A 24,627-nucleotide genomic window follows, 5' to 3' on the forward strand; every position below is an offset into this window, starting at 1 on the left:
CCCCTTTCCGAGCGAAGGGCGGAGGAGCTCGTCGCGAGTTGGGGGGGCGGGGGGGGGGGTCCTCAGCCGCCACGAAGTTTTTCCCGCGTTTGACGGTGGCCGGCGACGCGCCGTCGCAAGTCACCGGCCGTTTTGTCTTCACAGCGTCTCCTCGAAATCACCTGGATGTATGGGGAGGGGGGGGGCGAGGGGGGCGGCGTGACGCTGCCTCACGATTGGCTGAGTGACGCTGCCTCACGATTGGCCGAGTGACGCTGCCTCACGATTGGCTGCGTGACGCTGCCTCACGATTGGCTGAGTGATGCTGCCTCACGATTGGCTGAGTGATGCTGCCTCCCGATTGGCTGAGTGATGCTGCCTCACGATTGGCTGCGTGACGCTGCCTCACGATTGGCTGAGTGATGCTGCCTCACGATTGGCCGAGTGACGCTGCCTCACGATTGGCCGAGTGACGCTGCCTCACGATTGGCTGAGTGATGCTGCCTCACGATTGGCTGCGTGACGCTGCCTCACGATTGGCCGAGTGACGCTGCCTCACGATTGGCTGCGTGACGCTGCCTCACGATTGCCCGAGTGACGCTGCCTCACGATTGGCTGAGTGATGCTGCCTCACGATTGGCCACGTGACGCGGCCTCACGATTGGCTACGTGACGCGGCCTCACGATTGGCTGCGTGACGCTGCCTCACGATTGGCCACATGACGCGGCCTAACAGTTGGCGGTTCGAACCCGGCAGGCTGCCCCCCCCCCCTCCCCCCGATTAATCTTGCCGGCATCAACGCAGCTTCGCTCGCAGTGGACGTTGGGAGCCCCCCCAAAGATTCGGAAAAAAATATTCAGCGACATCAGGACCCCCCCCCCGCCCCACTCGACCGCGAAAGCTTGCCAGGGACCCCCCCCCCCCCCCCTCGAGATTTTGGTGAAGCTCTCCCGGGCAAAACGAGCGGGGGGCGAGCGGGAAGGGGTGGGGGAAGACGATAGCCACGTGGGGACTCGGTGTCCCGCGGCGGATGGGCGCGTGCGTGTGCGTGCGTCGTTCTTGTTGTGCGCGTGCCACTTTGTGCACGTGACAGCCCTCGTAGGCGGCACTTGCCCCAGCAGCAGCAGCAGTCTGCTGTGGTGATGCTGTGGTGATGCTGTGGTGATGCTGTGGTGATGCCGTGGTGGTGCCGTGGTGATGCTGTGGTGATGCTGTGGTGATGCTGTGGTGATGCCGTGGTGGTGCCGTGGTGGTGCTGTGGTGATGCTGTGGTGATGCTGTGGTGGTGCTGTGGTGGTGCTGTGGTGATGCTGTGGTGGTGCTGTGGTGATGCTGTGGTGATGCTGTGGTGGTGCTGTGGTGATGGGGGTCGTTGTCCACGCGTTGGCTAGCACGAGGGGGGTGGTTGTGAGATCCCGGTGTGGTGCGTTGCAAACGTCGACGCTAGGGAAGACAAAGGCGGCCGGGCGTGGTGCTGGCCACCCCCCCCCCCCACCATAGGCGCTGCTGCTGCTACTCGCTAGCAGCACTTGCCCCTAAAGTCAGTTCAGGCTATAGGGGGGATCTTTGTATTTGTCACGTGGGGTGTGGACTTGGACGTGACTTTGTGTGTGTGTGTCTGTCGGGCTTACAGAGGCTCATTGTGTGTGCGTGTGTGTACATGTGTGGGCTATATCGAGTGAGTGTGCGTGCGAGTGTGTGTACGTGCGTGTGTGCGTTCGCAGCGGTAGCAATGATGAAACACTCCCCACGTGACCCCAAGCTGCCAAGCTGGCGCCGTGGGAGAGCGTGGAGGGGGGGGGGGCACGGGGGGGGGGGGAGTGCGGGGGGGGAACGGGGGGGGGGGGTGAGGGGGGGTGGGGGGGGCTCGTGCCATATGTACATCTCTGGCCGCACCGCGGAGCGCGGTCTGCTCCCCCTCCGTGGGGGGGGGGGGGGGTGGTGGTGGTAGTGGGGGAGGTGGGTGTGGGGGTGGTGGTGGGGGTAGTGGGGGGGGTGGTGTTGGTGCTGGGGGGGGTGGTGGTGGGGGTTGGTGGGGGGGGTGTTGGGGGGGGGGGGTGGGGGGTGTTGGGGGGGTGGGGGTGGTGGGGGGGGGGTGGTGGTGGGGGGGTGGTGTTGGGGGGGTGGTGTTGGGGGGGTGGGGGTGGGGGTGGTAGTGGTGGGGGGTGGGGGGGGGTGAGTCCGTGTTCACGAGGTCTTTGATTTCCGTCGGAACTGGGCTGCGACCCGGAGCTTGGGAACCCACCGACCTGCAGGCGGGACGAGAGGGGAGAGGGGAGGGGAGGGGCAGCGATGAATGGTGACGAGAGGCAGTTACATCGACTCGCTGTGCGAGTCTGTGGGTCTCTGCGAGTCTGTGGGTCTCTGTGCGAGTCTGTGGGTCTCTGTGCGAGTCTGTGGGTCTCTATGCGAGTCTGTGGGTCTCTGTGTGAGTCTGTGGGTCTCTGTGTGAGTCTGTGGGTCTCTGCGAGTCTGTAGGTCTCTGTGTGAGTTTATGGGTCTCTGTGCGAGTCTGTGGGTCTCTGTGCGAGTCTGTGGGTCTCTGTGCGAGTCTGTGGGTCTCTGCGAGTCTGTGGGTCTCTGTGTGAGTTTATGGGTCTCTGTGTGAGTCTGTGGGTCTCTGTGTGAGTCTATGGGTCTCTGTGCGAGTTTATGGGTCTCTGTGCGAGTCTGTGGGTCTCTGTGCGAGTCTGTGGGTCTCTGCGAGTCTGTGGGTCTCTGTGTGAGTTTATGGGTCTCTGTGTGAGTCTATGGGTCTCTGTGTGAGTTTATGGGTCTCTGTGTGAGTCTGTGGGTCTCTGTGCGAGTTTATGGGTATCTGTGTGAGTTTATGGGTCTCTGTGTGAGTCTATGGGTCTCTGTGTGAGTTTATGGGTCTGTGTGTGAGTCTGTGGGTCTCTGTGTGAGTTTATGGGTCTCTGTGCGAGTCTGTGGGTCTCTGTGCGAGTTTATGGGTCTCTGTGTGAGTCTATGGGTCTCTGTGCGAGTTTATGGGTCTGTGTGTGAGTCTATGGGTCTCTGTGCGAGTCTATGGGTCTCTGTGCGAGTCTGTGGGTCTCTGTGCGAGTTTATGGGTCTGTGTGTGAGTCTATGGGTCTCTGTGCGAGTCTATGGGTCTCTGTGCGAGTCTGTGGGTCTCTGTGCGAGTTTATGGGTCTGTGTGTGAGTATATGGGTCTCTGTGCGAGTTTATGGGTCTCTGTGCGAGTCTGTGGGTCTCTGTGCGAGTCTGTGGGTCTCTGTGCGAGTCTGTGGGTCTCTGTGCGAGTCTGTGGGTCTCTGTGTGAGTCTGTGGGTCTCTGCGTGAGTCTGTGGGTCTCTGTGCGAGTTTATGGGTCTCTGTGTGAGTCTATGGGTCTCTGTGCGAGTTTATGGGTCTCTGTGCGAGTCTGTGGGTCTCTGTGCGAGTTTATGGGTCTCTGTGTGAGTCTATGGGTCTCTGTGCGAGTTTATGGGTCTCTGTGTGAGTCTATGGGTCTCTGTGCGAGTTTATGGGTCTCTGTGTGAGTCTGTGGGTCTCTGTGCGAGTCTGTGGGTCTCTGCGAGTCTGTGGGTCTCTGTGCGAGTTTATGGGTCTCTACGGCTCTCTGTGCGAGTTTATGGGTCTCTGTGCGAGTCTATGGGTCTCTGTGCGAGTCTATGGGTCTCTGCGAGTTTATGGGTCTCTGTGCGAGTCTGTGGGTCTCTGTGCGAGTCTGTGGGTCTCTGTGCGAGTTTATGGGTCTCTGTGTGAGTCTATGGGTCTCTGTGCGAGTTTATGGGTCTCTGTGTGAGTCTATGGGTCTCTGTGCGAGTTTATGGGTCTCTGTGTGAGTCTGTGGGTCTCTGTGCGAGTCTGTGGGTCTCTGCGAGTCTGTGGGTCTCTGTGCGAGTTTATGGGTCTCTACGGCTCTCTGTGCGAGTTTATGGGTCTCTGTGCGAGTCTATGGGTCTCTGTGCGAGTCTGTGGGTCTCTGTGCGAGTTTGTGGGTCTCTGCGAGTCTGTGGGTCTCTGTGCGAGTCTGTGGGTCTCTGTGCGAGTCTGTGGGTCTCGCTAGCAGCACTTGCCCCTAAAGTCAGTTCAGGCTATAGGGGGGATCTTTGTATTTGTCACGTGGGGTGGGGACTTCGACGTGACTTTGTGTGTGTGTGGAGGGCTTACAGAGGCTCATTGTGTGCGTGTGTGAACATGTGTGTGCTATATCGAGAGTCTGCGTGTGTGTGTGCGTGTATGTGTGTGCGTGCGTGCGCGTGTGTGTGCGTGTATGTGTGTGTGTGTGCGTGTGTGTGCGTGTGTGTGAGCGTGTGTGTGTGTGTGTGCGTGCGTGCGTGTGTGTGTGTGTGTATGTGTGTGTGTGAGTGTGTGCGTGCGTGTGTGCGCGTGTGTGTCTGTGCATATGTGTGTGTGTGTATGTGTGCGTGTGTGTGTGTGTACGTGTGTGTACGTGTGTGTGTGCGCGTGTGTGTCTGTGTGTGTGTGTGTATGTACGTGTGTGTGTATGTACGTGTGTGTGTATGTACGTGTGTGTGTATGTGTATGTACGTGTGTGTGTATGTACGTGTGCGCGTGTATGTACGTGTGCGCGTGTGTGTATGTACGTGTGTGTGTGTGTGCGCGTGTGTGTATGTACGTGTGTGTCTGTGTGTATGTACTTGTGTGTGTGTATGTACGTGTGTGTGTATGTACGTGTGCGCGTGTGTGTATGTACGTGTGTGTGTATGTACGTGTGTGTATGTGTAATGTAGTAACTCCACGGGAGACGACTTCACGGGTAACACACTCTTTATTTTATCAAACTTGGTTACAGGTGACTAACACCTACTTTGTATCTCGGGTGACAAACACCCACTTCGCTACTTGGCGACTAACGCCCACTGAGTTACTCGGATGACCAACATCCACTTAGTACTCGGGTGACAAACACCCACTTAGCTACTTGGCGACTAACGCCCACTGAGTTACTCGGATGACCAACATCCACTTTGTACTCGGGTGACAAACACCCACTTAGCTACTTGGCGACTAACGCCCACTGAGCTACTCGGATGACCAACATCCTCTTAGCTACTTGGCGACTAACGCCACTGAGCTACTCGGATGACCAACATCCACTTAGTACTCGGGTGACAAACACCCACTTAGCTACTTGGCGACTAACGCCCACTGAGCTACTCGGCTTCACTAGGTCTTCAGCTCCGTCTTCGGGTCTTCAACTGGGTAACTCTCCCCGAGTGCTCTCGCGCGTCCCCCTTTATACCCCACCTGCGGACGTCGCTGCGAGCACCCACTTATTCGACCAATCGCCGGGTGCTGGCTACGATCCTCTTTTCCCACATCTCATCGTGCCTCACCACTCACTCCGCGCCGCCTCGTCATCTGTCACTCCCGGCGCGCGCGTCCACACCACGCCCACAACGCGTGCCCAACCCCGCACCCCGCGCCGCCCCGTGATCCATCACTGTCACAGTCGGCGCACGTCAATACCACCACTACATCACCCCCTACCACATAGCTCGCAGCCGCCCCGGCTGCTACAAAAATTACAAACCCTCCCTGTGTGCCCCGTAACACAACACAACAACAAGAACAACAACTAAGCTAACAACACAACACGACGCGAACACCACCATCCGCAACCCTCAACCAATGCCACCGCGACAACAGAACAATATATACAAACCGGCGAGTGACAATAGCAATGTGTATACAAAAAAAAAAAAAATGGAAAATTTTTTTTTCTCTTTCGACTCGTGCAGTGTCCCCTTTTCTTCCGAGCGTCCCTACAACGGGACATTATCCCGGCAGAGGGGAACACCGGGCGAGCTCGGTGTAGAGCACAAAAAAAACCCGTCCTCATGAAAATTGTTGAGACCTAGCCCGAGTCCGCCTTGCCGGTCCGTCGTACGGCACCAGACGCGGTTGAACGTCCGGTGGTGCCGGCGGTTCAGGAAGACATCGGCCAGGCATCGAGGACTCGTGCGTGCCCCGGGGTTCAGGCTCTCGATGGTCAGCAGCCGTCAAGCCCGAGGCACCGGGTTTTGTTGGGATGACTTGTGGCCCTGGTCGTCGTCCCGACGTGGTCCTGCGGTGCGCGGACGCGGGGCCCGGCACCCGGCTGCGACGTGACCCCGAAGGCCGCAGTTGTAGCAGACGACGGACGTCGTAGGTTTCGGTTGCTCCAGCTTGCGGGGCGAACGTGTGGGCGAACGACCTCCCGTTCTCCACTCCCCCGGACACGGTGCAGCGAAGGCCCGCTCCTGCACCGCAGCTGGCTGAGGTTCGGCGATCGTGGCGGCCAGTGCCGCATTCCCCGGCCATTTGCAGACGACCCCCGGCTTGCGTTTGAGGACCTCGTACGCGTGAATGCTCGTGGCGATCGCCAGGGAGCAGATCTCCATCTCGTCTGCCACGTTGATGGGGACCCCCAACTCGTGGGCCAACACCAGCAGCTGCTCCGTCACCATGGCGTCCTTCCCCTCCTTATCCATGCGGGGAAAAGCCGCGTCCGCCAAGGCGAGCAGTGCCGTGCGGTAGGCTAGCGTCGTTTCCCCAGCCACCTTCCGCCGATCGTAGAACTGGTGGCGGCACGTGGAGGGCGGCCCGAACACCTTCGCCATCAGGTGTAGTGCGGCCTGGAGCGTAGAGCGGGACGACCTTGCAGCAGATGTGAAGGCTGCAAGCGCGTCGTCGTCAAGCATCGCTGGCAACGCACGCAGGGCAGTGGTGTCGGACCACCCCGACATCTCCTGATGAGCGAGGAACCTTCGTTGGAAGGCTCCCCAGTCGCCCCCATCCGCCTTGAACGCCGACAGCGCGGGCAATCTCTGCTGGAGGACCCGATCGTCGTCGACGTCGGAGAGATTTTCCCGCGCTCCGCTGGAGTTGTGTAAAATGTCGGCTCGGTTGTCAGGCGCAAAATGGATGGAGGGCTCCGGCGCGCGCCGATGACGTGGGCTGCGCTGCGCGGAGGTGTCCGGCCACGTGGCGTCCGTCTTTCCCGCCAATCGGTGGCGGCCCCCCAAAAACGGCGGCAACTTCCAGGCTTTTGGCGCGAAGCGCCCTTTGGCGGGAATCCTCCACCGTCGCTTCCTCCACGACCCCCGCAGCCGTTTTTCCGCTCGCCGGAACGGAGATGTCGGCCAAGACAGCGGCGGCGGCGAGTAGCAACTCCGCCAAGCGGGCGTGCGCGTCCTGGAGGCCGGTGTCGGAGGCAAGCGGAGCGTCGGCCATCACCGCGAAGTGCTGCATCGGCGGCAACTCCTCGTCCTCTACTCCCGAGGTCGGTGTCCCCGGTACGCCGTCGTCATCCCGACCTCGCTCGTGGGTACGGGTAGTCTTCCTTGTGTCCATACTTCTTGAAGACAGGTTTACTTCTGACGCCAGTTGTAATGTAGTAACTCCACGGGAGACGACTTCACGGGTAACACACTCTTTATTTTATCAAACTTGGTTACAGGTGACTAACACCTACTTTGTATCTCGGGTGACAAACACCCACTTCGCTACTTGGCGACTAACGCCCACTGAGTTACTCGGATGACCAACATCCACTTAGTACTCGGGTGACAAACACCCACTTAGCTACTTGGCGACTAACGCCCACTGAGTTACTCGGATGACCAACATCCACTTAGTACTCGGGTGACAAACACCCACTTAGCTACTTGGCGACTAACGCCCACTGAGCTACTCGGATGACCAACATCCTCTTAGCTACTTGGCGACTAACGCCACTGAGCTACTCGGATGACCAACATCCACTTAGTACTCGGGTGACAAACACCCACTTAGCTACTTGGCGACTAACGCCCACTGAGCTACTCGGCTTCACTAGGTCTTCAGCTCCGTCTTCGGGTCTTCAACTGGGTAACTCTCCCCGAGTGCTCTCGCGCGTCCCCCTTTATACCCCACCTGCGGACGTCGCTGCGAGCACCCACTTATTCGACCAATCGCCGGGTGCTGGCTACGATCCTCTTTTCCCACATCTCATCGTGCCTCACCACTCACTCCGCGCCGCCTCGTCATCTGTCACTCCCGGCGCGCGCGTCCACACCACGCCCACAACGCGTGCCCAACCCCGCACCCCGCGCCGCCCCGTGATCCATCACTGTCACAGTCGGCGCACGTCAATACCACCACTACATATGCACGTGTGTGTGTGTATGTACGTGTGTGTGTGTATGTACTTGTGTGTGTATGTACGTGTGCGCGTGTGTGTATGTACGTGTGTGTGTATGTACGTGTGTGTATGCACGTGTGTGTGTGTGTATGTACGTGTGTGTGTGTATGTACGTGTGTGTGTGTATGTACGTGTGCGCGTGTGTGTATATACGTGTGTGTGTATGTACGTGTGTGTCTGTGTGTATGTACGTGTGTGTGTATGTACGTGTGTGTGTATGTACGTGTGTGTGTATGTACTTGTGTGTGTGTATGTACGTGTGTGTGTGTATGTACGTGTGTGTGTGTATGTACGTGTGTGTCTGTGTGTATGTACGTGTGTGTGTATGTACGTGTGTGTGTATGTACTTGTGTGTGTGTATGTACGTGTGTGTGTGTATGTACGTGTGTGTGTGTATGTACGTGTGTGTGTATGTACGTGTGTGTATGTACGTGTGTGTATGTACGTGTGTGTCTGTGTGTGTCTGTGTGTGTCAGTGTGTGTGTGTGTGTCAGTGTGTGTGTGTGTCAGTGTGTGTGTGTATGTACGTGTGTGTGTATGTACGTGTGTGTATGCACGTGTGTGTGTGTGTATGTACGTGTGTGTGTGTATGTACGTGTGCGCGTGTGTGTATGTACGTGTGTGTGTATGTATGTGCGTGTGTCTGTGTGTGTGTATATGCATGTGTGTGTGTGCGGCTGTATCAATGTTGAAACACTCCCCGCGCAGGGGGGGTGCGAGTGTGGGGGGTGTGGGTGGGGAGTGGGGTCCTGGGGGGGGGGGGTGAGTCTACGACTCCCTATGCGAGTCTATGGCTCTTGCCGGGAGCCTCACGACTCCCCCCCCCCGACTCCCCTCCCCCCCCGACTCCCCCCCCCCCCCCCCCGAGCCAGCGAGCCAGTGAGCCAGCGAGCCAGCGAGCCAGCCCACCTGTCACCACGCGCCCTGGGCGAGGAGGGCGATCGCGACGAGCGCCGCCGCCGCTGCGACCCCCTCGGCGCGGAGCCTCCGCGGTGGTCCGCCCTGGGCCCCCGAGCTGCAGTCGAGGGGCTGCGCCGTGCCGCCCGAGCGGGCCGGGGGTGAGCAGGAGCACACGGAGGCGTTGAAGACGAGCAGCGTGGTCTGCGGGGGGCGGCCCGAGTCGGCCACGCTGACGGGCACGAGGTGCTCGCCCCGGGCCACCTCGTGGAGCGACACCAGGTCGGCGTGCGTCTCTGCGTGTCGGGGGAGGGGGGAGGGGGGTGGGGGGTGGGAGGAGGGGGAGGGGGGAGGGGGGAGTGAGGTTGTGGTGGGATGAGGAGGAGGAAGAAGGAGGAGGAGGGTGAGGAGGTGGGAGGAAGGAGTAGGAGGGGAGAGGAGAGTAGGAGGGAGTAGGAGGAGGGGGTAGGGGGATGGAGGAGGAGGGAGGAGGAGGGGGGAGGAGGTGAAGGAGAAAGGGGGAGGGGGAAGGAGGAGTGAGGTGGTGGGAGGAGGGGGGAGGGGGGAGTGAAGGAGGGAGTTGGGAGGAGGATGGGCGTGGAAGGGGAGGGGGGGAGGAGGGGGGAGGAGGTGGGAAGAAGGAGTAGGAGGGGAGAGGAGGGGAGATGGAGGGGAGGAGGAGGAGGGAGAAGGAGGGGGGGGAGGAGGGGGGAGGAGAGTAGGAGGGAGTAGAAGGAGGGGAAGGAGGAGGGGGAGAGGAGGAGGGGGAAGGAGGAGTGAGGTGGTTAGAGGAGGAGGGAGCGGGAGGAGGTGGGGGGAGGGAGGAAGAGGAGGGGGGAGCGGGAGATCTTAATTCATCCAGGATCAGGAATCCGATGAGCTGTGAAGCTCTTTTTTCACAGATGTCCAGTCGGGTCACGTGCTCAGAACGTCACAACAACAAACAGTACACAAACACACCAAGTATAGCAAAGGTAAACACATCACTCCAACGTATATGCTAATCAAACTAAGATAGGTCCCATGATGTAGATGCTCACCCCGAGCTCTCATGACTCTGATAGTGGTATTGTCTTTGTGCTTAAAGCTTTCGTGACTGCAGGGATTCATCTTCTTGGTTCTTTCGGTAAAGTCACGTAGAATGGAAATACTTGTTCTCCACCTGAGGACGGCTACTTGCGTTGTGGCCGAAACGTCGTGAGAATTATTTTATTATGTTTTATTTTTATTATTTTATTATTTCCATTCTACGTGACTTTACCGAAAGAACCAAGAAGATGTATTTGTGGCTGTTCGCCTTTTGGCGTCTGGGTCTAACACCGTTTTGAGACGAGGCTCAAAAGAAAGCTGTCTCTGGTGTGGACCAATCAGTTTCAAAGACGATGCAAATATTATCAGAGTATGTTTTTTGTTTGCATTCTGACCACAAGCATTGCGGTTAATGCAGACATGATTCCTTGTAAAATGTTTCAGTTTGGTGTTTTAACAACTTAACACCGTCTTCTTGGTTCTTTCGGTAAAGTCACGTAGAAGGGGAATAATACAATAATAAAAATAAAACATTATAAAATACAACGGCTGGTTGCGTTGTGGCCGAAACGTCGTGAGAATTGTATTTTATTATGTTTTATTTTCATTATTGTATTATTCCCCTTCTACGTGACTTTACCGAAAGAACCAAGAAGATGAATCCCTGCAGTCACGAAAGCTTTAAATCGAAACTTAACACCGCTTTTGCTGCCAGAAAAAAAAGGGGAAAACCCTATTATCAAAACTAAGATAGTTGTTTTCTTAACAAGTACTGCCCACTGAGCTGTTAGTTTCTTTTCAGAAGCGACCTGGCAATCACAAATGACAGCTGCCAAACGAAGGTTGGGCTTTTCGTCATCGTGTGGAATTTCACAGTAGTCAAGTAGTCGACATAATCTAAGCGGGCGTGTCTCCAATGTGGAGGGTCTAAAATCGGGAGGACGCGGAGAGAGAGAGACAGAAAAAATCCCACGGGGAGAGAGAGACACGCAAACTCCAAACATACAGCAGGCGTCAGGGTCGGGATCGAACCCACGACCTCCTGTATACCAGGCGAGATAGTTAACATCTCCTAGCCACCGTGATGATGATGAGAGAGAGAGAGAGACACGCAAACTCCAAACATACAGCAGGCGTCAGGGTCGGGATCGAACCCACGACCTCCTGTATACCAGGCGAGATAGTTAACATCTCCTAGCCACCGTGATGACGATGATGAGAGAGAGAGAGAGACACGCAAACTCCAAACATACAGCAGGCGGTCAGGGTCGGGATCGAACCACGACCTCCTGTATACCAGGCGAGATAGTTAACATCTCTAGCCACCGTGATGACGATGATGAGAGTGAGAGAGAGACACGCAAACTCCAAACATACAGCAGGCGTCAGGGTCGGGATCGAACCCACGACCTCCTGTATACGAGGAGAGTCAGTTAACATCTAGCCACCGTGATGACGATGATGATGGTGAGAGAGAGACACGCAAACTCCAAACATACAGCAGGCGTCAGGGTCGGGCACGAACTCACGACCTCCTGTATACGAGGAGAGGCAGTTAACATCTCCTAGCCACCGTGATGATGATGATAAGAGTGAGAGGACACGCAAACTCCAACCCAGAGCCCAGGCCTACTGATAGTATCATAGGCCACCACCTCTACCATCACCAAAACCACCACTTGAACAACCGCCACCATCACCGCCATCACCACCACCTCTACCACCACCACCTATACCACCACCACCTCTACGATCACCGCCACCACCTCTATCATCACCAAAATCACAATTTCAACAACCGTCATCACATCCCCAACCACCAGCACCACCACCAACATCATCACCACCTCTACCACCACCACTTCTACCATCACCGCCACCACCTCTACCATCACCAAAACCACCACTTGAACAACCGCCACCATCACCGCCATCACCACCATCATCAAAATCACCATTTCAACAACCTTCACCACATCCCCAACCACCATCATCACCACCTCTATCACCGCCACCATCGCCACCTCTACCACCACCACCTCTACCATCACCGCCACCACCTCTACCACCACCACCACCATCATCACCACCTCTACCACCATCATCATCACCACCTCTACCACCATCATCATCACCACCTCTACCACCACCATCATCACCACCTCTACCACCACCACCACCACCACCTCTACCACCATCGCCACCTCACCGTTGATGACGTCGAGCCGCCAACTTAGGCGCAGTTTCTCCTCCTCGGTGGGCACCCCGAGGAGTGCGAGCAGGCGCTGTGCGGGCCCCGGGCTCTGCGCGCGGTGGCCCAGCCGGAAGGTGAAGGGCCCCGCGTTGCCCGGGAGGTCGTGGGGGTCGGAGGCGACGAGGGTGGCGAGGGAGCGGTTGGCGAGCGCTCCGCGCCCCGCGCACGCGAACGCCCACGCCGGCGTCACCGCGGGCGCGTGGTCGTTCTCGTCGGAGAGACGCAGCAACAGCGTGGCCGTGGATGACGCCGGCGGGTGGCCTGGTGGTGGGGGGGTGGGGGCGGGGAGCGGGTGATTATTGAGGAGGTGGTGGTTATTGATTGAGGTAGTGGTGATGGAGGTGGTGGTGGTGATTGAGGTGGTGGTGGTGGGGGGGGGGGGGGTGATTATTGAGGAGGTGGTGGTGATTGAGGAGTTGGTGGTGGTTATTGATTGAGGTGGTGGTGATGGAGGTGGTGGTGGTGGTCATTGAGGTGGTGGTGGTTGTGATTGAGGTGGTGGTGGTGATTGAGGTGGTGGTGGTGATTGAGGTGGTGGTGGTGATTGATGTGGTGGTGGTGGAGGTGGTGGTGGTGGTGATTGAGGTGGTGGTGGTGGTGATTGAGGTGGTGGTGGTGATTGAGGTGGTGGTGGTTGTGATTGAGGTGGTGGTGGTGATTGAGGTGGTGGTGGTGATTGAGGTGGTGGTGGTGGTGATTGATGTGGTGGTGGTGGAGGTGGTGGTGGTGGTGATTGAGGTGGTGGTGGTGGTGATTGAGGTGGTGGTGGTGATTGAGGTGGTGGTGGTGGTGATTGAGGTGGTGGTGGTGATTGAGGTGGTGGTGGTGGTCATTGAGGTGGTGGTGGTGGTCATTGAGGTGGTGGTGGTGGTGGTGATTGAGGAGTTGGTGGTGGTGATTGATTGAGGTGGTGGTGATGGAGGAGGTTGGTGGTGGCCATTGAGGTGGTTGTGGTGGTGATTGAGGTGTTTGTGGTGGTGATTGAGGTGGTGGTGGTGGAGGTGGTGGTGGTGATTAAGGTGGTGGTGGTGATAACTGCAGTCAGGGTGACTCCGATGTTGCCGCTCGCAACCTCGCGTCCCTGCGTCCCCACGCCTCCATGTGCCCGTTTCTCCCCCGTGCCCCCCACCTACCCCCCCCCCCACATGTCCACCCCCCCCCCCGTGCCATCTCCCACGTGCCCCCCACTCCACGTGCCCCCCCCACGTGCCCCCCCCCACGTGCCCCCCCCCACGTGCCCCCCCCACGTGCCCCCCCCCACGTGCCCCCCCCACGTGCCCCCCCCCACGTGTCCCCCCCCCACGTGCCCCCCCCCCACGTTCCCCCCCGACGTGCCCCCCCCCACTTGCCCCCCCCACGTGTGTCCCCCCACTTGCCCCCCCACCCCACGTGCCCCACCCCACCACGTGCCACCCTCCACGTGCCCCCCCCCCCCACGTATCCCCCCCCCCCATCACGTGTCCCCCCCCACGTGTCCCCCCCCCCCACCACGTGCCCCCCCCCACGTGTCCCCCCCCCCACGTCCCCCCCCCCCCCCCACGTGCACCCCCCCCCCCACGTGCCATTGTCGGTGGCGAGGAACGTGGCCTCGTAGTCGTGGCCGTGGTTCACGTGCACCGACTCGCGGTCGAGCACCGCGGTGGTGGGTGACGACGCCGCTGAGCGCCTCCACGCGCAGCCAGCGCGCCGGGTCGCTCAGCACCGAGTAGCTGCCGGGGCGGAGAGAGACACGGGGATGGAGAGACACGGGGAGAGAGACACGGGGGGAGAGACACGGGGAGAGAGACACGGGGGGAGAGAGACACGGGGGGAGAGACACGGAGAGAGACACGGAGAGAGAGAGAGAGACACGGGGATGGAGAGACACGGGGAGAGAGACACAGAGAGAGAGACACGGGGGGAGAGACACGGGGAGAGACACGGGGAGAGAGACACGGACCAGTGAGACATTGGGATGGAGAGACACGGAGAGAGAGACACGGAGAGAGAGACACGGAGAGAGAAACGGGGGGAGAGACACGGGGGGAGAGACACGGAGAGAGAGACACGGGGAGAGAGACACGGGGAGAGAGACACGGGGAGAGAGACACGGGGAGAGAGACACGGGGGGAGAGACACGGAGAGAGAGACACGGGGAGAGAGACACGGGGAGAGAGACACGGGGGGAGACACGGGGAGAGAGAGACGCGGGGGCGAAAGAGACACGGGAGGAGACACACGGGGAGAGAGAGACACGGGGGTGGAGAGAGACACAGACCAGTGAGACACGGGGGGAGAGACACGGAGAGAGAGAGACACGGGGGGAGAGAGACACGGGGGCGGAGAGAGACACGGAGAGAGAGAGAGAGACACGGGGAGAGAGAAACACGGAGACAGAGACACGGGGAGAGAGAAACACGGACCAGTGAGACACGGGGAGAGAGACACGGAGAGAGAGACACGGGGAGAGAGACACGGGGAGAGAGACACGGGGAGAGAGACACGGGGGGAAGAGACACGGGGAGAGAGAGACACGGGGGGAGGCACGGGGAGAGAGAGACGCGGGGGCGGAGAGAGACACGGGAGGAGACACACGGGGAGAGAGAGACATGGGGGTGGAGAGAGACACAGACCAGTGAGATACGGGCGGAGAGACACGGAGAGAGAGACACGGAGAGAGACACGGAGAGAGAGAGAGAGACACGGAAAGAGAGACACGGAGAGAGAGACACGGGGGGAGAGACACGGGGAGAGAGACACGGGGAGAGAGACACGGGGAGAGAGAAACACGGACCAGTGAGACACGGGGAGAGAGACACGGGGAGAGAGACACGGGGAGAGAGACACGGAGAGAGAGACACGGGGGGAGAGACACGGAGAGAGGGAGACACGAGGAGAGAGACACATACTTTTTAATAAATGTTTTCTCCTACAACATCAGAGTGCAGCGCCACATTAAATACGCACTACAATGACAATCGTTTAAAGCGATTTGAAGCATGTTTTATTTTCAAAATGGAAATGGTTTTGGGGGGGGGCAGAGCTTTGTGACGTCATATTTGAGGGGGGGGGGGGTGGGGTCTGACTTTTTGTGACGCCGTGTGACGAGGGGTCAAAAATTGTCCAAAATCGTGTGACGTCATTTATGAACGGCCCCTACACCACCGCTCCCCACCAGCACCGCCACTCCCTCTCGCGCAACCGCGTCCTCCACCACCACCACCACCACCACCACCTCCACCGCCACCTCCACCTCTACCACCACCGCCACCTCCACCACCACCTCCACCGCCACCTCCACCACCACCTCCACCGCCACCTCCACCACTTCCACCACCTCCACCGCCACCACCACCACCACCACCTCCACCACCGCCACCACCACCACCACCTCCACCACCACCACCACCTCCACCGCCACCTCCACCACCACCTCCACCGCCACCTCCACCACCACCTCCACCGCCACCTCCACCACTTCCACCACCGCCACCACCACCACCACCACCTCCACCACCGCCACCACCACCTCCACCACCACCACCACCTCCACCACCACCACCACCGCCACCGTCGCCAAAACCGCCACCTCCCACCTCCCACCGCCACCTCCACCGCCGCCACCTCCACCACCTCCACCACCACCTCCACCACCGCCACCTCCACCACCACCACCTCCACCACCACCACCTCCACCACCGCCACCTCCACCACCTCCACCACCACCTCCACCACCGCCACCTCCACCACCGCCACCTCCTCCACCACCGCCACCACCACCTCCACCACCACCTCCACCACCACCGCCACCGTCGCCAAAACCGCGTCCTCCCCGCGGCCCTCACCGCACGGTCTGCTGCTGCGCGAGGTCGGGGTCGCTGGCGTTGAGTCGCGCCACCACGGCGCCCGGCTGGAGGCCCTCCGGCTGGTGCGCCACCACCGTGGAGTTGGGCCCGTGGTGGAACACGGGCGCCTCGTTCGTGTCCAGCACCGACACCACGATGGTGGCCGTCGACGCGTGGGGGAGGCGCACGTGGGGCACCAGCGGGGCCAGGTTGTCCGCGCGCACCAGCAGCGCATGCACGCGCCACGTCTCGTAGTCCAGCGGCTGGCGGGGGGGGGGGGTGGCGGTGGTGGTGGTGTGTTAGCGAGCGCGGTGGTGGTGGCGGTGGAGGTGGGGACGTGGTGGTTGGGGAGGTGGTGGGTCTGGAGAGGTGGTGGTGGTTGGGGAGGTGGTGGTGATGTTCCTGGGGAATTGGTGGTGGTGGTGGTGGTAGTAGTGGTGGTGGTGGTGGAGGTAGTGGCAGTGGGGACGTGGTGGTTGGGGAGGTGGTGGGTCTGGAGAGGTGGTGGTGGTGGTTGGGGAGGTGGTGGTGATGTTCCTGGGGAATTGGTGGTGGTGGTGGTGCTGGGGAGGCGGCGGTGGTGGTGGTTGGGGAGGTGGTGGTGGTGGTGGTGCTGGGGAGGTGGTAGTGGTGGTGGTGGTACTGGGGAATTGGTGGTGGTGGTGCTGTGTTAGCGAGCGTGGTGGTGGTGGTGGTAGTGGCAGTGGGGACGTGGTGGTTGGCGTACGGTGCTTTTTCTGCAATATTTTGCTGTCTTTTCTTGGATTTTCTGTTTGCACTTAGTCACATATTCACTTTAAGATGTTTTCTTGTTCATGTTTTTGTTTTTTTTGTTTGTTGCGGTTACACCCGATTCAAGAGCCGAATGGCTCACAGGGCTATACCTAATACATGAAACTTGAAACTTTGAAACTTGAGGTGGTGGGTCTGGAGAGGTGGTGGGGCTGGGGAATTGGTGGTGGTGGTGCTGGGGAGGTGGTAGTGGTGGTGGTGGTGGAGTAGTAGTGGTGGTGGTGGCGGTGGCAGTTGTGGTGCGTGAGCCGCGTTACCTGCGCCAGGCCGAGGATGCCGCGGTTGCTGTGTGGCCGCGTGCTCACGTTGAAGGTGCCGTCCGTGTCGCCGCTGATGATGGAGAAAGAGACCTCCCAGTTGGCGCTGCCACGCTCATCCACGTCGCGCACCGTCAGGTTCAGCAGCGGCCTCACCACGTTCTCCTCCACGGACACCTCGAACTACCCCGGGGGAGACAAGGGGGGAGAGAAAATTATCAAACTATTAACTATATTGACGCTGTCGCCTCGACAGACCTGGTTTTCACCTGAGGACGGCTGCTTGCGTTGTGGCCGAAACGTCGTGAGAATTTTCTATTATGTTTTATTTTTATTATTTTATTACTTCCCTTCTACGTGACTTTACCGAAAGAAGCAAGAATATGAATCCCTGCAGTCACGAAAGCTTTAAATCGAAATGTAATATTTTATTATGTTAAATTTTTATTATTTTATTATTTTCCTTCTACGTGACTTTACCGAAAGAACCAAGAAGATGAATCCCGGCAGTCACGAAAGCTTTAAATCGAAATGTAATATTTTATTATGTTAAATTTTTTTAATTTTATTATTTTCCTTCTACGTGACTTTACCGAAAGAACCAAGAAGATGAATCCCGGCAGTCACGAAAGCTTTAAATCGAAATGTAATATTTTATTATGTTAAATTTTTATTATTTTATTATTTCCCTTCCACGTGACTTTACCGAAAGAACCAAGAAGATGAATCCCTGGAGTCACGAAAGCTTTAAATCGAAATTTATTGGATTTTACCAGGTAATGCCCACGGCTGAGCTACGATGTCACTATTTTTCAGAAGGGGGCCTTGCGCTCACAAATGATAACCCAACGGAGCGGCGGCTTATCGTCGTCATCATCGTCATCGTGTGGAAATTTCATAGCAGCGGCCAAATTCTCTAAACGCGTGGCGACGTCGATTCTATTCGTGTGCAGGGAAAAAGCGGAGGACCCTGAGAAAAAATCCACGCGAGCACGGGGAGAAAGAGAGAGACGCAGACTCCAAATACACAGCAGCAGCCGGCGTCAGGGTCGGGATCGAACCCACGACCTCCTGTACACCAGGCGAGGTAGTTAACATCTCCTAGCCACCGTGATGATGATGATGAGAGAGAGAGATGCAGACTCCAAATATACAGCAGCCGCCGGCGTCAGGGTCGGGATCGAACCCACGACCTCCTGTAGACCAGGCGAGGTAGTTAACATCTCCTAGCCACCGCGGCGGAGAGACAGCAGGAGAATGTGTGAGCTAGGAGACGGGGAGACGAGGGGATGCACACGAGACGGGAGATGGGGAGAGAGGGAGGAGCAGGAGGAGACGGTGTGAGGGAGGGGATGTCCCCGTGGTGTCCCCCGGGTGTCTCCGGTGATGAAGGTCCAGCCGGTACCCGTGTGGTGGGGTGGAAGACGGGTGGGTTGTCGTTGATGTCGGCGATGGTGACGGTGACCGTGCTGCTCCTCACCAGGCCCGAGTCGCCGCCGGCCATGTCCGACACGCTCACCACGAGCTCGTAGGTGAGCGTGGCCAGCGCCTGCACTCGGAGCGGGTGGAGAGACAGGGTGACGGCGCGGTGGACGCTGTCACGGCGTGTTGGGAGGAGGGGGGGTGGGGGGGGTTCGCGGTTTGGAGCCCGGCGAACGGCCGCGTGGGCCGCCCTGGTTAATATCTGCGCGGTGTGTGAGGTCGGAGCTGGGAATGGGCAAGGCCGTCGTGGAGTTCGCGTCGCGCTTCTGTATCTGTGCGGGAAAACCGGCTCTTACTTTATTTTTCGCTTTTTTTTCCGCTTAACGGTAATGGCAAATTCTTTTATCTTCTTCTTCACCGTAGACCCCAGCGAAGGATCGTTACCTTCTTCTTGGTTCTTTCGGTAAAGTCACGTAGAATGGAAATAATAAAATAATAAAAATAAAACATAATAAAATAATGTTTTATTGTTATTATTTTATTATTTCCATTCTACGTGACTTTTCCGAAAGAACCAAGAAGATGAATCCCTGCAGTCACGAAAGCTTTAAATCGAGATCGTAACCTTATCGTGGTGGTGGTGGTGGTGGTGTTTTGGCGTTCCAACGGCCCTCAAGGCTACGTCACCATCGCCACCCCCGTTGCCGCCGCGATTGCCTCCAACGACGATCGCCGGGCTCGCCAATCACCGCACCTCGCGGTCGAGCAGCTGCGGGTCGGAGGTCGTGGTGATGTCGCCACGCAGGGGGTCGATGGCGAAGCTGACGGCCGAGCGGTTGGCGGGCGGCGGGCGCGGAGGCCCCAGCGAGTAGCGAAGCTCCGCGTTCCCCGTCTCCGCGTTGTCCGGGTCATCCGCCTCCACGTGGATCACGTGGTGACCTGCGCACGCGGAGGGGGTGCGGGGGGGTGGGGGGAGGCACATTCCCTCGACGGATCAAAAAAATGTCCAATCTCAATACGGGAGAGCTTTGTCTACGCGACTGTGTCCATCGCACCTCCGATAAGCTCCGGTTGACTGCGTACGGTGCGAAAGAAGTTCGAAAGACACATATGTAATAACGGCACTTGCCCCAACAGTCTGTTGAGGCTACACGGGGGGTCTTTGTGTGTGTGAGTGCGCGCGTCACCGCGGGGCGCGTGCTCAGGCAGCTGCGCGTGGAAGGGCTCGTGCTGGAAGCGCGGGCGGTTGTCGTTCTGGTCGAGCACGTGGACGAGCATCACGGTGGGACCCTCCACCACGTCGCCCGAGCGATTCATCACCGACACCGTCAGCTGTGGGGGGGGGGGGCGGAGGGGCAGGGGGGGGAGATGGGAGGACATTGAGATTTGATATTGAGATTGGACATTGAGATTGGACATTGAGATTTGATATTGAGATGGGAGGACATTGAGATTTGACATTGAGATTTGACATTGAGATTGGAGGACATTGAGATTGGACATTGAGATTTGACATTGAGATTTGACATTGAGATTTGACATTGAGATTGACATTGAGATTGGACATTGAGATTTGACATTGAGATTTGACATTGAGATTGACATTGAGATTGGACATTGAAATTGACATTGAGATTTGATATTAAGATGGGAGGACATTGAGATTTGACATTGAGATTTGACATTGAGATTGGACATTGAGATTCGACATTGAGATTGGAGGACATTGAGATTGGACATTGAGATTGGACATTGAGATTGGAGGACATTGAGATTTGACATTGAGATTTGACATTGAGATTTTACATTGAGATTGACATTGAGATTTGACATTGAAATTGACATTGAGATTTGACATTGAGATTGGAGGACATTGAGATTAGACATTGAGATTTGACATTGAGATTGGAGGACATTGAGAATACCGAAGAGAACCGCAGAAGGCAGAGACGTAGCAACGGAGGACAACCAGGCAAGAGGTCGCGCTTAAACAATTGACGACCAATCACGCGGGGCGAGAAGCGGAGGAGGGTGCTAGGAGGAGGACGTCACGGGGAGGAGCAGGAGGGACGCGTGTGGATGCCGCGCCTGGTGGGTGGCGTTGCGCTCGCGGTCGAGGGCTCGGAGCACGTAGACGTCGCCCGACGTCGCGTCGATGGAGAACGTCCGGGTGGGGTCCTCGATGCTGCCCGACGCGGACAGCGTAAACCTGTGGCCGTCCTCCGCGTTGCTCGACCTCCACACCTGGGGCGGCACGGGAGGTTCGGGCGAGTTTTTAAAAAAACGTTTCCACGCCTCGTTGGTTATCGGGCCAACGAGTAAAACGAACCAACACCCCCCCGCCGCCGCTCGTGTCGTTTTACGGAGGCCTCCGCCGCCCCGACACTGACGAATGAACGTTCGGACGCACGTGTGTATGTAGGCACGCATGCGTAGGTACGTGCATATCACTCACGCGATAAATCCGAGTCGTTGGCACCATTTTTAAAATAAAAAAATTAACCCGTAAAAACAAAGTTTTTCACTATAAATCCTTTATATGCGTGGCGGCTAGAGTCCTCTCGTCCTCTGGCTTGAGATGGCTGCCACCTATGGGTCAGATGATTGCCTGCCACCATTAAGCAATTGGTAATTAAATATTATTATTTTTTTCCTAAAAAGTGTAAAGTTATGGAGAAAAAAAATTCACGAAAAAAAATTGTCACTACAACGAGTCTGTGTGCAAAATGTCAGCTCGATTGGATCACGGGAAGTGGGTTAAAAAACGACCGAAAGATTTGCACGGTCGTAAGCGCGCAAGCAAGCAAGCAAGTGAACTTAATATAAAGGATTTTAAAAACTCACGTCTTCAAGTTGGCCTTCATCTACCCACCATCCTGCCTAGTACGGGCCCTTCACCCCCTGCAGGTTCCCTTCATTTCCCAGCTTTGGAGGGATCTTAGTGGACGGCACGGTCGTTAACGCGAAGAATGAGTCGGTGGGTCGGAATGGCCTCGTGGATCATTGCCAGGAAGGGGTAAAAGTTGCTCTTGAGTTTTCATACTTCGACGCTGCCAAAAAGGCCCCGTGTGGTTACGTCGTGGATTACATTGGTGAACATACTTTTTCTGGCACGAGGTTTTCCAACGGTTTTAAGGTAATTTTGGGATGCTGATTCCAAATCTGGCATCGGTTTTTGTCTGGCCACCCACCCCCTCGTGTACCGTGCCGGCCTTCATAGGTGCTCGCTAACAGCACTTGCCCCTACAGTCTGTTACAGGCTACATGGGGGATCTTTGTGCTTGAGTTAGGCTCCATGGAGGAGAGGCTACTGGGTAGTTTTGCTGATCAGGCGTGCCCGTAGTCTATGCTCGAAGTTGTTGAGGGATGTTGATGATATCACTGGTCAACACACTTTTTTCTGGCATAAGGTATTCCAACGGTTTTAAGGTAATGTTGGGGTGCTGATTCGAAATCTGGCATCGGTTTTTGTCTATCACATTAGGTTTTTGAGATAGCAAATATTGCATTTTCAATAAAAACTGCAGAAGAAAAATATTAAATAAATGTGGATATCTACATACAATTATATTATAAACACACTATCCTAAAAACGCAGCACCATATTTTAACACTAAAGCAGTCACTGACTCGCAACAACTTGCAATCATAAGTGACAGAGTTAATTTCGGGTAAAATCAATGAAAATGGGGTATGCCGATAGCATAAAATTGAGATGTGATAGAGCAAATCTGAGATCAGATTTGGAATCAGCACCCTGAAATTAGTCTAGAACAGCTGCAAAAGTCCAGGCCAGAATTTTTTTTTTGTTGACCAGTGTTATTTATACGTCCGCGTGCGTGCTTGCGTTCGTTGCTCGACGTTCGGTTCTCAAAACGGTTACCGGTTTTTTTTAAGTGGTTAGAACTACCCCCCCCCCGCCGCCGCCACTACACCACCCTGAGTTTTGTGTGGAGAGCGAGAGGGGGGGGCCTGACCTTTCCGATGCGACGCGGGAACGGTGGCCGCTGATTCTCAGATACCAGGAGCTCAGGGGCGAAGATGGCTCTCCTGCTCCTCCTGGCATTGAACGGTGCCGCCTGCTCACGCCGCCGCCAACACCGCCGCCATCATCAACATCATCAACATCGCCGCCATCAACATCAACAACGCCACCATCATCAACATCATCAACATCGCCGCCATCATCAACATCATCAACATCGCCACCATCAACATCATCAACATCGCCACCATCATCAGCTTTATCATCAACATCGCCACCATCATCAACATCGCCACCATCATCAACATAATCAACATCGCCACCATCATCAACTTCATCAACATCATCAACATCATCATCAACATCGCCACCATCATCAACTTCATCAACATCGCCGCCATCATCAACATTGCCACCATCATCAACATCATCATCAACATCGCTACCATCATCAACATCATCAACATTGCCACCATCATCAACATCATCATCAACATCGCCACCATCATCAACATCATCAACATCGCCACCATCATAAACTTCATCAACATCGCCACCATCATCAACATCATCAACATCGCCACCATCATCAACATCATCAACATCGCTACCATCATCAACATCATCAACATCGCCACCATCATCAACATCATCAACATCGCCACCATCATCAACATCATCAACATCGCCACCCTCATCAACATCATCAACATCGCTACCATCATCAACATCATCAACATCGCTACCATCATCAACATCATCAACATCGCCACCATCATCAACATCATCAACATCACTACCATCAACATCATCAACATCGCCACCATCATCAACATCATCAACATCGCTACCATCATCAACATCATCAACATCGCTACCATCATCAACATCATCACCATCATCAACATCATCAACATCGCCACCATCATAAACTTCATCAACATCGCTACCATCATCAACATCAACATCGCCACCCTCATCAACATTGCCACCATAATCAACATCATCAACATCGCTACCATCAACATCATCAACATCGCCACCATCATCAACATCGCCACCATCATAAACTTCATCAACATCACCACCATCATCAACATCATCAATATCACCACCATCATCAACATCGCCACCATCATCAACTTCATCAACATCGCCATCATCTACCCACGCCGCCAACACCGCCGCCATCATCAACATCATCATCATCAACATTGCCACCATCATCAACTTCATCAACATCGCCACCATCATCAACATCGCCACCAACATCATCATCAACATCGCCACCATCATCAACTTCATCAACACCGCCACCATCATCAACATCGCCACCAACATCATCATCAACATCGCCACCATCATCAACTTCATCAACACCGCCACCATCATCATCGCCACCATAAACTCATGCTGCCAACATCACCATCACCGTCATCAACATCATCATCACCACCATGAACATCACCAACATCATCAACACCACCACCATCACTAGCATCACCATCATTAACACCATCATCACCACCAACCACCGTTACCATGGTGATATGAGGAGGTACTCACCCATTCACAGCCCAGCCTGTCAGACGGATCTGCAGATCCTGAGGACATACACAGACAAAGACAAAGATCCCCCGTGTAGCCTCCATAATAAACTGGGCAAGTGCTGCCAGCGAGTAGCAGCACCTATGAAGGTCGGCACGGCACACGAGGGGGTGGGCGGCCAACACCACGCCCGGCCGCCTTTGTCTCCCCAGTGGCGATGTTTACTACACACCGTACCGGGTACTCATTTGAGGCCGAGTCTACCTAGATGAGGGCCCAGGACTGGTTCAGATAATTGTCACCGATGTTGTTGGTGGCCGTGAGCGGGAATCGAACTCGGGTCGCCGGGGTTCGTAGCGCTAACTGCTGCGCCACCACTCCCCACAATTAAGACCGGCACAAGAAAAGACAAAGATCCCCCGTGTAGCCTGTAACAGGCTGTTGGGGCAAGTGCTGTTAGCGAGTAGCAGCACCTATGAAG

The 24,627-nt window shown here is 56.3% G+C and overlaps 1 protein-coding gene across 1 annotated transcript in view; it reads right to left on the minus strand.

Moving 5' to 3' along the window:
* Window positions 1–2,103: 2,103 nt before the first annotated feature.
* The window catches only part of LOC144951732 (cadherin-13-like), a 42,165-nt gene continuing 19,641 nt past the window's right edge, over window positions 2,104–24,627 (minus strand). The window contains exons 3-14 of the mRNA XM_078882067.1: window positions 24,165–24,202; window positions 22,591–22,692; window positions 20,702–20,857; window positions 19,801–19,945; window positions 19,368–19,552; window positions 18,597–18,740; window positions 17,192–17,374; window positions 16,143–16,405; window positions 13,881–14,027; window positions 12,274–12,579; window positions 9,048–9,331; window positions 2,104–2,229 (exon numbers count right to left, since the gene is read on the minus strand). Coding sequence (XP_078738193.1) covers window positions 2,168–2,229; window positions 9,048–9,331; window positions 12,274–12,579; window positions 13,881–14,027; window positions 16,143–16,405; window positions 17,192–17,374; window positions 18,597–18,740; window positions 19,368–19,552; window positions 19,801–19,945; window positions 20,702–20,857; window positions 22,591–22,692; window positions 24,165–24,202 — 2,015 coding nt within the window. The 3' untranslated portion in view covers window positions 2,104–2,167. The remainder of the gene's footprint in view (window positions 2,230–9,047; window positions 9,332–12,273; window positions 12,580–13,880; window positions 14,028–16,142; window positions 16,406–17,191; window positions 17,375–18,596; window positions 18,741–19,367; window positions 19,553–19,800; window positions 19,946–20,701; window positions 20,858–22,590; window positions 22,693–24,164; window positions 24,203–24,627) is intronic.

Source organism: Lampetra fluviatilis, chromosome 63 (assembly GCF_964198595.1).
Source record: "Lampetra fluviatilis chromosome 63, kcLamFluv1.1, whole genome shotgun sequence".
Classification (NCBI taxonomy): Eukaryota; Metazoa; Chordata; class Hyperoartia; order Petromyzontiformes; family Petromyzontidae; genus Lampetra; species Lampetra fluviatilis.